At 49.2% G+C, this 12,108-nt stretch overlaps 3 protein-coding genes across 5 annotated transcripts; 2 read left to right on the plus strand and 1 right to left on the minus strand.

The window, feature by feature from the left end:
* Window positions 1-202: 202 nt before the first annotated feature.
* On the minus strand, window positions 203-2,567 carry si:ch211-191a24.4 (uncharacterized protein LOC100150331 homolog). Of its 2 annotated transcripts, none has more exons than XM_062455639.1 (4): window positions 2,267-2,567; window positions 1,846-1,981; window positions 1,660-1,763; window positions 203-1,176 (listed from the first exon to the last, which is right to left on the minus strand). In XM_062455639.1, exons 2-4 carry the CDS (start codon window positions 1,977-1,979, stop codon window positions 515-517), a joined length of 900 nt encoding a protein of 299 aa, XP_062311623.1. In that variant the 5' UTR covers window positions 1,980-1,981; window positions 2,267-2,567; the 3' UTR covers window positions 203-514. The 2 variants fall into 2 exon arrangements, with proteins under 2 accessions (XP_062311623.1, XP_062311622.1); XM_062455638.1 differs by having other exon boundaries at window positions 2,365-2,566.
* A 137-nt stretch (window positions 2,568-2,704) lies between these two features.
* On the plus strand, window positions 2,705-5,011 carry cunh8orf82 (chromosome unknown C8orf82 homolog). The gene is made up of 3 exons (XM_062455640.1): window positions 2,705-3,033; window positions 3,113-3,161; window positions 3,916-5,011. Exons 1-3 carry the CDS (start codon window positions 2,878-2,880, stop codon window positions 4,398-4,400), a joined length of 690 nt encoding a protein of 229 aa, XP_062311624.1. The 5' UTR covers window positions 2,705-2,877; the 3' UTR covers window positions 4,401-5,011.
* A 189-nt stretch (window positions 5,012-5,200) lies between these two features.
* On the plus strand, window positions 5,201-9,684 carry naprt (nicotinate phosphoribosyltransferase). Of its 2 annotated transcripts, XM_062455637.1 has the most exons (13): window positions 5,218-5,538; window positions 6,501-6,628; window positions 6,716-6,798; window positions 6,887-7,017; window positions 7,141-7,256; window positions 7,381-7,577; window positions 7,701-7,841; window positions 7,931-8,015; window positions 8,131-8,211; window positions 8,644-8,746; window positions 8,919-9,076; window positions 9,288-9,395; window positions 9,582-9,684. In XM_062455637.1, the coding sequence occupies exons 1-13, from the start codon at window positions 5,277-5,279 to the stop codon at window positions 9,666-9,668; spliced, it is 1,680 nt and encodes a 559-aa protein (XP_062311621.1). In that variant the 5' UTR covers window positions 5,218-5,276; the 3' UTR covers window positions 9,669-9,684. The 2 variants fall into 2 exon arrangements, 1 of the variants encoding a protein (XP_062311621.1); XR_009929450.1 differs by lacking the exon at window positions 9,582-9,684 and having other exon boundaries at window positions 5,201-5,538; window positions 8,894-9,076; window positions 9,288-9,394.
* Window positions 9,685-12,108: the final 2,424 nt, after the last annotated feature.

Genomic DNA, 12,108 nt, shown 5'->3' on the forward strand with positions numbered 1-12,108 from the left:
AAAGAGGAGACGCAGTGATGTCACAGCTGGCTGTTTGCCCGAGTGATGCCGAGACAGGACAGCTGAACCGAGTACGGTGCAGGGGGTTGTGGATGCTACTGCCGTATATCTGCTGCCCCCAGCAGGTCATCTGGTGTAACGGCACCCCCGTAAAAACATCTCATTATAGCGTAGCAAACTGTCAAATCATTTACAAAGATGCAATTGTTCAAAGGGTTTTATTGACATCACGCCACATCAAAACACACACACACACACACAGGCGACGTCTTCCCGTGCTGAACAGTCACGTTGTTACAGTATAAAAATGTTTAAAAGCAAGCGTTAAAAGAGAGCTTTGTGCGAGGGGGGGGGGGGGGGGGAGACTGGATCTGCCGAAACACTGGTCCATTCACACGGGAGGATCAAAACCGAGACGCTCCGGTTAGACATCTCATGAAATCCTCCGCCCACGGGGGGGGGGCGGCTCGCAGACAAACGCTACGTTTGAGGATTCCTCCGCGCGGCGGCGGCGTCACACGGCCGTCGCCTCCGTCCGCAGCGGCGCCCTCTGGGGGAAGGCCGGGGCGGCGCGCCTCTCCGCCTCGTGGCGCCGCCCGTCGCGGTGATAGGCCCACACGGCCCGCACCACGCTGAAGCTGAGCACGGCGCCCACGCCGTACAGGATGGCCGTGATGAGGCCGAACAGTGCCACGGCGGCGTCGGCCCCGCCCACGTCGCAGTTCATCCACGTGTAGCCGCGGCCCGCGTACAGGCGCTCGCGCTGCCGGCACACGTCCGTGGCGTTGACCGCGATGACAAAGTGCAGGTACAGCCCCACCGCCACCACGTACGCCACCGCCCCCAGCGCCTGGAACGCCAGCCCTCCAATCAGGAGCTTCCGGCTCAGCTCGTACGCCGGCTTGTTGCCGGAAACCACGAAGAGAAGGGAGGTGACTCCGAAGACTAGGCTGAAGGCAACTCCGCCATAGATTCCCGGCGCTCTCATCTGGCTGAACTGCATGTCCAGGTCTCTGACCTTCTGGAGCTCGGTGCCCTCGAACGGGCTGTAGGCCGAGTTGATGTCGAAGGTCGTCATCCCCCCCATGGCGGACATCCCTGACATGACCATCTGGGCCGCCACGACACACACCAGGACCAGGGCGTTGGTGAGGATGGTGACGATTAGCACGATGCCTGTTGGGGATTCCCACACACACACACACACACACACAAACAATAGACACAGTGAGACCTCTCACAAAGGTTATAACATTCCTATCTTCTAAAGTTCCTATGAACACACCCACAACAACAACAACTATCTAATACCAGATTAAGTGTTGAGAGATTTTGGGGAGGTAAATTGGCTATTATTAGCCTGGCATATGATACCCTAATCAACTGAGGGAATTCATAGAAGCTAAACTCATAATGGCATATGAGAATCAGACAATCACTTCTACAGAGAACCAGTTAGACCAGTGTATGGGTGGGTGGGGGGGGGGGGAGTTTCACTGGGCGTAGCTGAGGGGAAGAGAGGAAATAGCAGCATAGCCGACAAATGATGGCATGTTAAACATTCCTTTCCTGCATATTGATTACGTTTACACGATGAATGTACACAATTTCTAGGCACTACGGGTCCCCCCTCTACCTGTCTGTCTGTCTAGCTCTCACCTCTTCGGGAGCAGATATGGTTGCATTTTGAATCCTCGCGTTCTTGCGGAGCACGGTGTTGACGATGATGTTTGGAAGGGGGTGTGGAGGGCTGTGATGAAGATCTGAGGAAGACGGAAAGTGAAAGAGTGAGCATTGGTGAGATACGGCGTCGAGGACTCGTGTATTGATGACAAACCATCACACCTGCCGCTTGACGGTGGTCGGTCATTGCGCGGTTCCCTCCTCGGTCTGTCTTCGCGATGCTCACGGTGACCCCCGCCGTTTCTCTCCCTCTCCCTTTCCCTTTGGCCTCGGTTGGTTCGCGGAGACTGGCTCATACCTGGCACGGAAAAAAAAACTACAACTGTCATAAATGCAAGATGTGAACTTTGAGCAATAGCCGTTAAGTGACTAACTATAAAATCTCATCGAATAGGACAATGTGAGCCACTCTTCTCGACGTTAAGTATAAGTAAATTGTCAAAGAAAAGTTTTAAATGTACTACATTAGTCACGTCCACTTTCAGAACGCAGTTATATTCGTCCACAATTTCTATTTTGTGGACAAATAAACACGACGTCTGCGCCCACGTATCAAAACATCCCATAATTAGATCAAACTTACCTTAAGTAAGCTTGATAGCTTAAGTGTAGAGACTGGGCTATACTGAAACTTTAACCACTTTAGGAGGTTTGTGATTACAATTCGTGAAAGTATTTTACCTTTTCCAGGTAGCTTCGGCTCCGCCCACAGAAAAGAACGAAAATACAGGTATTCTAGTCTTCTGGCAGTGAAGAGAAAGTCAAAATGAATCTGGTACTTTTCCAAGATTTTCTTTATCCGAAAACACAAACTTTCCTCATGATGATCTTGGAAGGAGCCTTGTCTTTCTCGACAATGTCCAACTGAACTTTGCTCGGGAAGACAGCAGAGGATCTGCTTTGAGTGGGAAGTTGTCTAGAATAAAATTGACGACTTTGTTTTTCTGCATACCTAGTTTCACCACAAGGTGGCAGTACAAAACAGGGAACATTGTTGGTGGAGGCACAGTCTTCCGGTCAGCGACAATGAAGTTAGAATAAAGCAAAAGAAGAAGACGGAGGCATCTGCTCTAATCGATGAAGTATAGTACGTAGGGCAATCATGTCATCTTTTTTCATTGAATTTGTGTATTGACGACATACAGTGCAATATTACACCGGCTCTACTGAGCACAGACTATCTAGCTGATCGTCATGCTGTACCGGGCTGTGGCTGTCAGACGGCTAAAAGCGTTACGATGCCTGCCGTGGTTGTGTCAGAGTGGGCAACGAAATGTCACTTATGTTCAAGGCCAGAGCCCCGAACCTCGCATTCGGGAGTACTTCTATTACATTGACCATCAAGGACAGGTGAAAGTATATTGAAATAAGTTATGCAACAGTAATCCTAGCATAGCTAACTGTCTAAACAGCGTGTCCTTATTTACAGCTGTTCCTTGATGACACTAAGATAAAGAACTTCGTCACTTGCTTCAAAGGTAAAGCCCGCCAAAACACTGTACACACACACACACACACACACAGATAGATGTACACATACCAGTGTAGATGGACACAGACAGTGTGTACATAGCACTGTACACTATGTGCATTAGTCTTACATGATAGTCAAAATTGCAACTTTTTCTTTAATAAAATGAATAGAATATAACTCCACTCAACAGGTATAGCATTTCAATCCCATTGACATCAACAGTTTAGATGTCTTGTCAAACCTTTTTACTATCACAAGTAGAAAGTAATGACTGCAGTACAGCATATCTATGAATATTCTGCTATGGACCAGACTTTGCACTTATTATTCAGGAACAGTCTAGTATACTTAGCTGACTAATGTACTAAGGCATCAAGGATTTGAGGTTGCAAACAAAACCATCATGCGTCTCCTACTGAAGATTGCAGTGTAGGGGCAAAAGTCAATCCAGATCTGGATTCTCCGGACTCATTTTCCTATCAAACTATCGGCAAATCAGCCAAGAGAATCAACTGCAAATGATCCATCTGTCGTAAATCTCGGTCGAGGTAGTGTCATCGGGGCTTTAGGCTGGTTTTCTTCTGTAGACCCTTGGGTCAAACTCCATGTCCTGCAATTTCAAGACAACACCCAGGTTACAGATTAGCCTACATCAGATTTCGCCAGCGTTAGACATTTTGTTCCGTGCAGAAACTTGAGCCCACCGATAGGGTCGACGAGTGAAGCGTTGAAAGCAGCATCCGTGTCTTTGTTTACAGATAAGAAGTTCCTCGTCTTCTTCTTCAGTCGCCTGCGGCGGAACGAGATGGGCCGGTACCAGGAGCACTTCCCTTTCCTGTCCCTGTGTGGGCGAGAGAGGAACTTCCTGCGCTGCGACGACAGACCTCTGGTCTTCACCCACCTGCTGCAGGGCCCGACAGGGGTCGAGGGGCCAGAGAGGCCCCCCGAGTTGCTGTCGTTCTGTGGGGGAGAGGACAAACTGTCTGCCCCATTTCAGCCAGCGTCGATCTACATGCATCCAGGGAGTGGGCGGGTCTATCACCCGTGCACGGAGCACCTAGGAGGCGTCGGCCTCATACGGTCAGCCCTCGCCATAGAGCTCAGCCCCTCCTTCATTTACCCACCGGGACAGAGCCAATCAGGGCAGCCGACGCACTTCCTATGGGCAGGACAACAGCACGTGCTGACCAATGAGTTGGCTGGATGCTTCCCCCATGAGGAGGGAGATGGGTCTGGGGATTGAGAAGTGGGCTGATGCGCTGCAGCACTTAGGTTCAATTCTCAGTGTTTATTAGCCCAGTGTTACAAGCTTTCACTGTGTTGAGATGTACACAAAAGCACTGGCTTCGATCATTGTTCATTCAGGCCAGCTGAAATTAATATGGACAGTTCTGTTTGCAGCTTGCCATCATATGGTCTAGTTTTTGAAATGCAAATGATTATTCTAATGATCGTTTCGTTGAATAAAGATGTTATATTGAGAATGGTTTGTAAAATAGTGGACACGTTTTGATGTTCCTAATGGGCAGATATAATGGGCAGCAGACAAAACTATGCAGTGGTAGAGTTTTCCTAAACTATTATAATCTATTCAGTACATGTTGTACAGTTTCCATCAAACCCATTAGACAAGAATATTTTGAAGTAGTCTGATCATTTACAGTTAAATGTCTCGGTTTTATTGGTCGACTGCTCTGAAATTGCAACACATTTCTTTCGCTCAATTGCTTGATGCTGTTTAGTTTTAGTGTGTTCTTGTTTTGGTCCGTCTTGCATTGGTTCTGCCTTTCTGTTTACGAAATCAAGGCAAATACACAACTTCCAGGACAAATGCTACAATGCAACAAGTTAATTACAATTACAAGTAAAAACTTGAGGTTGAGGTAAAAACTTTCCATTGTAAAGTTGGCGATACAATATCTCCTTAGCCATTTTTTCCATATACTTGGTAAGATTTATAAGATACAACAATATAAGATTTTGTTTTAGTAGGCGTAGATGTGAGGAGACGATGAAGCACTTGAAAAAGGCTTTTTTCTAGTCATTTTGCCTGACGAGAACTGAGTGTACTGTTGGGGATAAAACTTCATGTCCCAGGGATCTCGGCTCCAGACCTTTTATGAACAAGGAGAAGATGGCAGCGCCTTCGAGCCATGCATGTTCCGCTTTAGAGCGGTCTATACGCCAGCGTGTACCTCCACTGCTCACAGACCTTTATCAGTTTACCATGGCATATGCCTACTGGCGGGCTGGCAGACACAATGAGCCCGCCGTCTTTGAGTTATTCTTCCGGGACAACCCGTTTAGCGGTGGCTTCTCGCTCTTCTCCGGTCTCCACGACTGCCTCCTGTTCCTCCGAAGTTTTCGGTTCACAGAAGAAGGTGAGTTTTGTATATGTATTCTTGTTCCTGGTTTATGTTTGTCAAATAATTCAGCATTTGAGATCCTAAGGTATATTCCTGAAGTCGGTTTTTAAAGTTTTATACTTTTTACTTGCTCAGTAGCCTACTGAATGAGATTCTTATTTTCACGGTGATTGCGCAATTGGCCACCTTCAGCGCGACCCCGAGTTTCTATGAATAACAGCGAGCTGTCGTGGATTATGTCACTGCGGTCTGTAACCTACCCGGTGAACTTTGCAACTGCTCCAATGAACTTCAACCGACACCGGTGGCAATTTTTCCGCGGGCCCAATAGCTTGCAGTTAACTTACACGATTATAATACAGTACTGCAGTAAACTCGAGTATTTCAAGATGAACTTAAAACGATTAGCGGACCGGTTACATATCACATAAAAGCAGACATGGACTCTGGATACTCTACAGTGTTTCCCCTACCATTGTATTAGGGGGGCGCCCCGCCCCCCCAACGGCCCCCCCGCCCCCCTTGGAAGGTTCATTTGGTAAAATAAATAAGATCGCCAGATCACAAAATAAGTCATTTAAGGTTAACTTTCCTATAAAACAGGTCTATAGCTTGCTCTTTTATTAAACAAACTAAATGGCCTTATGTTATTTATCTTATTTACACGAGGCATGTCATTTCTGTCTCTACATGGTCCCCCCATCCCAGCTGTAAACGTAGGGGAAACACTGACTCAGTTTGGGTCACACTCACGTGGGTTTATGAGATTATCTGAATTAGACGTGTTTGAATGGTCACTGCAGTTTGACCCCAAAGAAATTGCTGTTTGAAAGGATACCTTGTTCATAGAATGTGAGCTTGCCCGGCGTTGTGACAGAATTTCTCAGCTGCACACAACGTCGAATGACAGCACCACACAAATCCTTGTACTCTCTGACGCTGGTTTTGTACCCATGGCGTGTACTTCCGTCCCACAGATGTGGCGTACCTGCAGTCGGTTCTACCCCCTGCCACGGACCCGGCCTTCTTCCACTTCCTGCGAGGGTTGGACTGCTCTGAGGTCACACTCTGCTCCGTCCCCGAGGGAACCGTGGTCTTTGCCAGAGTGAGTGACCGTGAGGGGGTCATAGGTCACAGAGGGGTGTGTGTGTCAGGGCTTTTAACCTGAACTGGCATCTCTCTCTCCCCACAGGTGCCACTGATAGAGATATCGGGGCCTCTAGCCGTGGTTCAGCTCCTGGAGACCAGCCTTCTGTGTCTAGTCAACTTTGCCAGGTAGAAGGGATACTGTATTGTCTTTCTCACACACACGCACACACACGCACACACGTCCAGAGCCCCTGAATCTCTGTCTGGCCCCCAGCCTGGTGTGCAGTAACGCGGCTCGTTTTCGTCTAGCGGCGGGCCCCAAGAAGAAGCTGCTGGAGATGGGTCTGAGGAGGGCCCAGGGCCCCGACGGAGGCCTCACTGCCTCGCGCTACGCTCACATCGGCGGTGAGGAACCTCCATCACCACACACACACACACGCATACAGACACACACACATACAAACACACACGCATATACAGACACACACACACATATATTCAAACTGGTGTCCGACTGTGTCTCCCTAGGTTTTGATATGACTAGTAATGTCCAGGCTGGCTTCCTGTTTGGTGTCCCCATGGCAGGCACCATGGCACACTCCTATGTCACTTCCTTTTCCTCCCTGGAAGAGGTGTGGCCTCAGGTGAGGCCCCCTCCACAATCTCACTTCTGACCTTTTTTCTTTTTTTTGCTTTCCCACATGCGTGACTGGTCCCCGATTCTGATTGGCGAGGATTGATGAGCTGTGATTTCCCCTGTCCAATCAGACGCTGGTGGCGGCTAACGGAGACCAAGACCCCATCGACCTCATCTCGCTGACCAAGGGTTGGCTGGGGCGCCTCTGTGAGCTGCTGGGGGCGGAGCCTGGGAAGATCAGGGAGGGGGAACTGGCGGCCTTCGTGTCGTACGCCATCGCCTACCCCCACAACTTCCTGCCTGTGATTGACAGCTACAGCGTAAGCTGGTAAATCCAGCCCCATCCTGCCCCGTGTTAGCTTAGCTTAGCGCCCCCCCCACCTCTGTTGTTGTTTTCCCATGGGGGGCCCCCCTCGGTGGAATGCTAACGCTAATCGTTCTCTGCCCGCAGCAGTGGCCTGTTGAACTTCTGTTCCGTGGCCCTGTCTCTGTGCGAGCTGGGCTACCAGCCACTGGGCACCAGGCTGGACAGCGGCGACCTCTGCAGGCAGTCGGTGGAAGTGCGCCGCATCTTCCGGCTCTGCGCCGAGCAGTGAGTTAAAGGGGGCGGGCGTTTTCGGGGGGGGGTTTGGTCCGTCGCCACCGAAACGCACCGTCTCAGCCTGGCTCTTCTCTCCCCAGTTTCTCCCTCCCCGCCTTCCATTCCCTCATCATCGTCGGCACCAACAACGTCTCGGAGCTCAGCATGACGGAGCTGAATAAGAAGGTGAGGTGGGGGGGCTCGACGGAGGGCGAGACTCGAGAGCTGCTGCTTTGCCTCTCGCTGACCGCCCTCCTGGATCTGGGTCTTTCTTTCTGCCTTTCGTTTCCCTGGGTTTCAGGAGAATGAGATTGACGTGGTCGGTGTTGGAACACATCTGGTCACCTGCACGCGACAGCCGTCACTGGGATGCGTGTACAAGGTAGTGGACACGGATCAAACACACACACACACACACACAATCCCAATACTACCTGCCCCTACTATTCTCTCTCGAGTTTGGTTCTTGATTTGTGTCTCACATGCTCTGTCTCTGTGTTTCTCTCTCCGTGTCTGCCTGTCTCTCTGTCTCTGTGTCTGCCTGTCTCTCTCTGTGTCTGCCTGTCTCTCTCTCTCTGTGTCTGCCTGTCTCTCTGTCTCTGTGTCTGCCTGTCTCTGTGTCTGCCTGTCTCTCTCTGTGTTTGCCTGTCTCTCTCTCTGTGTCTGCCTGTCTCTGTCTCTGTGTCTGCCTGTGTCTCTCTGTGTCTGCCTGTCTCTCTCTCTCTGTGTCTGCCTGTCTTTCTCTGTCTGCCTCTCTTTCTGTGTCTGCCTGTCTCTCTCTCTGTGTCTGCCTGTCTCTCTCTGTGTCTGTTAGTTGGTGGAGGTGAAGGGGAGCCCCAAGATGAAGTTCAGCGAGGACCCAGAGAAGAGCACCGTCCCTGGGAGGAAAGCCGTCTACAGGCTGCTGGACGACGATGGTGAGGAGCTCTTGCCCTACCCGTCACGCACCCCAAAGTGAACATTTTCATCTGGGATCAATACAATGCCACTCTACAACTCACTTTCCTATTTCTCTACCTGCCCTGCCCCCTCCCTCCCCTCCTCCCTTTTATACGCCATCTCAGCATGTTACCGTTCTCTAACCTGCAGGTCACCCTTTTCTCGACATGCTGTGCCTGGCCGAGGAACCCGCCCCTAAAGCGGGCGTGGCCGTGAGGTGTCACCCTCTGGGGCGGGACAAGACCTGTCAGTCTGTCACGGCGGCCCAGGTGACCCAGCTGCGCCTGGACGTGTTCGTCTGCGGACAGGTGAGCCCCCCCCTTTGAAACACACACACACACACACTGAGGCACAAAGATCCCCCGAGATCTTGCAGGACCGTCGGGGGGGGGTCATGCCTCTGGGATGAGTTTCACTGCAGGGAGGAGTCTTGCTGGGGGATGAGACTTGCTAAGTTGGAGGTGTTTCAGTCTCTCTCTCTTTCTCTGTCCCTCCCTCCCTCCCCCCCTCCTCCTCTAGATAACGGAGCCCGTGTGCAGTATTGTGGAGACGAGGGAGAAAGTGCAGAGCTCCATCCGAACCCTGCACCCCCGTCACAAGAGACTGCAGGAGCCAGACCTGTACACTGTGAGTTACACACCCACACACTTACACACACGCACGTATACATGGTCACGCGGTCTCTCTGCCGTTCAAGCACGTGTGTATGCTGCGCCTCTCCCCGCACGCGCGTTGCGGGACGTCATCGTAAAGGTTGTTTCCTTTTTTCCCCCCCGGAAACCACCCTCACTACCACACCCTTCCCTCCACCAGGTGGCGGTGTCCGAGAAACTCCATAACTTGATGGCTGTGATCCGAAAAGGCAGCGTCAACGACAGCAACTTCCTGCTGGCGAACTGAGACTGGGTGGGGGGGGTTGGTGAAGAGAGGGGGTGTGGTGGTGGTGGTGGAGGGAGGGAGGGAGGGGGGGAGGGGTGGAGAGGAGGGGGTGAAGGGGGGCGGGCTCCCCCCAGAGGCTTATTCTCCCGTGCCTTGGACCCTCCCTCTTCCCCGCCGTGCACGCCAATGAACTCTGGACAGGATTGCCCTTATCACAGTGTGAGGCTTATCACTCACGTGCGGAGGTCATAGCCTCGGGGGGGGAAGGCTACAAAAGATGGCCAGATATACGGCTTGCCTAGGCCCAGCCAAACCTTAACCAGAGGTGTTCTATTATAAGCAACAGGAAATACTGACAGCCCAGTGGCGGCTGGGAAGCCCCCGCAGCCCCCGCGAGGCGGGGGGGCCCCCACGCCCTAAGGGCCCCGCCCTGCATATCAAAAAACAGACTAATGGCCAATATAAAATATATATATATATATATATATATATAAAAACAAGGAAAACACTTTGAGGGCGCTCATTGAGAGCCCCAAGTTTCAACTGCCAGGTAAAGGAATTCCGTAATGTAGGCAACGTAACAGATCTTCATCCACTTCCATGGGCTAAATAGTCTCAAAATCCCAGAATCTGGCAACAATGGCTTTTGCGCATCTTACGTGCCATTTGCGCCATTACGCCTATTGAACGCGCACATTTAAAAAATGCTAATCATTACGTTCTGCTAGATGACGGTAGAGACATGAGTAAAAGAAAATATGCAAGCGGTGCCCAAAAGCGCAGCAATAAACTGTTGTCTGAACAAGGTCGAACAAAACGAAGATTACACACTTATTTAGACCAGCCAGAGAGGAATATTAAAGACATCTCCACAGACGAAACACTACCGCAGCCGCAGGTAGCTAGCAGCAGCACGTCTTCACCAGCAACCAACAATAAATATACTTGCTTAGCCTACTTATTGGCAAGAATAAATGTTTTCCTTTCCTCCGTTGATTGTGTGTTATTTCGGCGATGCTATCCTTGGTGCTGAACTATCAGAAGGCTAGTGCTGTCTTTGGTTTTGAACAACGACAAATGTGTGGCGGCCTGCAGAAACCCTTCACATCCGTGAACATTTCGGTCTTTTGGGTATTATACATATTTGGAAACTACAAACTCTCCTGAATACAAATCTGTTCATATCACTCAGATATCTTTATCACAACTGAAGTTACATCATTTTAAAGTTGACCTGTGTCAAAAAGTTATAAGCTAGAAAATTGCATTCAAAGATTCCACTCCGTTTCATTCTAATTCTGTGGCGAATATGGAAAGAAAATCATTTTGTTCGTAATCACGTTGTGAATGTAAATGTCAGTTTAAGTATAAGCTACATTAATAACTTCTTAGAAAGTTATTTTTAGTTGTTTGGAGATGCTGCAGCACTCAAAAGAGCAGGCAAACTAAGCATTTGATTTGAAATGGCTTGGAAATCTTGCTAGCTGACATGTCCAAAAACCGTTGAAATTAACTGTTTTTAATAAGTAAATATATACTTTTTGTATATTACAATGAAGTTTAGGGTGTTAACTATAGAAAACATCAAAAATCTCAATTTTGACAGAAAACGATTTTCGATCTTTTATGGCTTATAGCCAACAATGAGCTGCCGCGACATCCGACGGGTTTCCGCAGGACGCCACACAAATAGGCTGCTACTTTTTTATTTCTCTCTCACATATAGAGGCTATATTTAAATGTAGACAGCAATGTATAAGATAGGATGGAGATACATTTTGAGTGGATTTAGGGGAGGGGCCTCGAGCTCCGACTTTGCGGGGGGGGCTCTGCAAAGTCCCGGCCGCCACTGCGACAGCCTGTTGACTGACAGTAGGGAGAAAGTCCGTCCATAGAGATCATGTATAAATATCAGTTTAATCATTCTAAAAAAATGTATACCGTTGTAACCTCATCCTGTAATGCTGAGCTGTACTATGCATGAGATGTTTATGAAGTTGCCTTTCGTTAATGCCTATATGCACAAGACAGTTTTGCACACACAGGCAATTATGTAAGTTTGAAGAGGCCTTTATCGTTCTGGATGTGCTGTCGACGAAGCTAAAGAAATGTCAGCGATGCCTATTTTGCTGATACGCAGAGAAAACAAGTCAGTCAGCTGGATCATATGTGGTCTCATAACATGTTGCCTATTGTTTGAGTTTGTTTTGTTTTTAAATCATGCCTATATGTACTGGCTTGTATTGTAGACATGTTTTACGTGTAAGTGTGTACACCCCCTACAACCAGTACAGATGCTAACACTATAGAAACATTGTGTGATATTCCACTGTTGGTTTGTGATGTTCCGTTTTTGCAAATGTGGTTTTAAATGAAGTGCAAAGGACTGTTGTACTGTTATATTAGTGGTCATGAAAATGGTGCAGAGTGTGACGAATGGATTAAATGGGTAACATGCTCC

The sequence above is a fragment of the Osmerus eperlanus genome, unplaced genomic scaffold (genome assembly GCF_963692335.1).
Source record: "Osmerus eperlanus unplaced genomic scaffold, fOsmEpe2.1 SCAFFOLD_229, whole genome shotgun sequence".
Classification (NCBI taxonomy): Eukaryota; Metazoa; Chordata; class Actinopteri; order Osmeriformes; family Osmeridae; genus Osmerus; species Osmerus eperlanus.

Coding starts and splice junctions, on each gene's coding strand:
- si:ch211-191a24.4 (XM_062455639.1), bottom strand. CDS start 1,979: ATGAGCCAGTCTCCGCGAACCAACCGAGGCCAAAGGGAAAGGGAGAGG. Junction 1,764..1,845: donor CGACCACCGTCAAGCGGCAG/GTGTGATGGTTT, acceptor CGTCTTCCTCAG/ATCTTCATCACAGCCCTCCA. Junction 1,177..1,659: donor CCATATCTGCTCCCGAAGAG/GTGAGAGCTAGA, acceptor AATCCCCAACAG/GCATCGTGCTAATCGTCACC.
- cunh8orf82 (XM_062455640.1), top strand. CDS start 2,878: ATGCTGTACCGGGCTGTGGCTGTCAGACGGCTAAAAGCGTTACGATGC. Junction 3,034..3,112: donor ACATTGACCATCAAGGACAG/GTGAAAGTATAT, acceptor CCTTATTTACAG/CTGTTCCTTGATGACACTAA. Junction 3,162..3,915: donor CTTCGTCACTTGCTTCAAAG/GTAAAGCCCGCC, acceptor CTTTGTTTACAG/ATAAGAAGTTCCTCGTCTTC.
- naprt (XM_062455637.1), top strand. CDS start 5,277: ATGAACAAGGAGAAGATGGCAGCGCCTTCGAGCCATGCATGTTCCGCT. Junction 8,212..8,643: donor CACTGGGATGCGTGTACAAG/GTAGTGGACACG, acceptor TGTGTCTGTTAG/TTGGTGGAGGTGAAGGGGAG. Junction 9,077..9,287: donor ACGTGTTCGTCTGCGGACAG/GTGAGCCCCCCC, acceptor CTCCTCCTCTAG/ATAACGGAGCCCGTGTGCAG.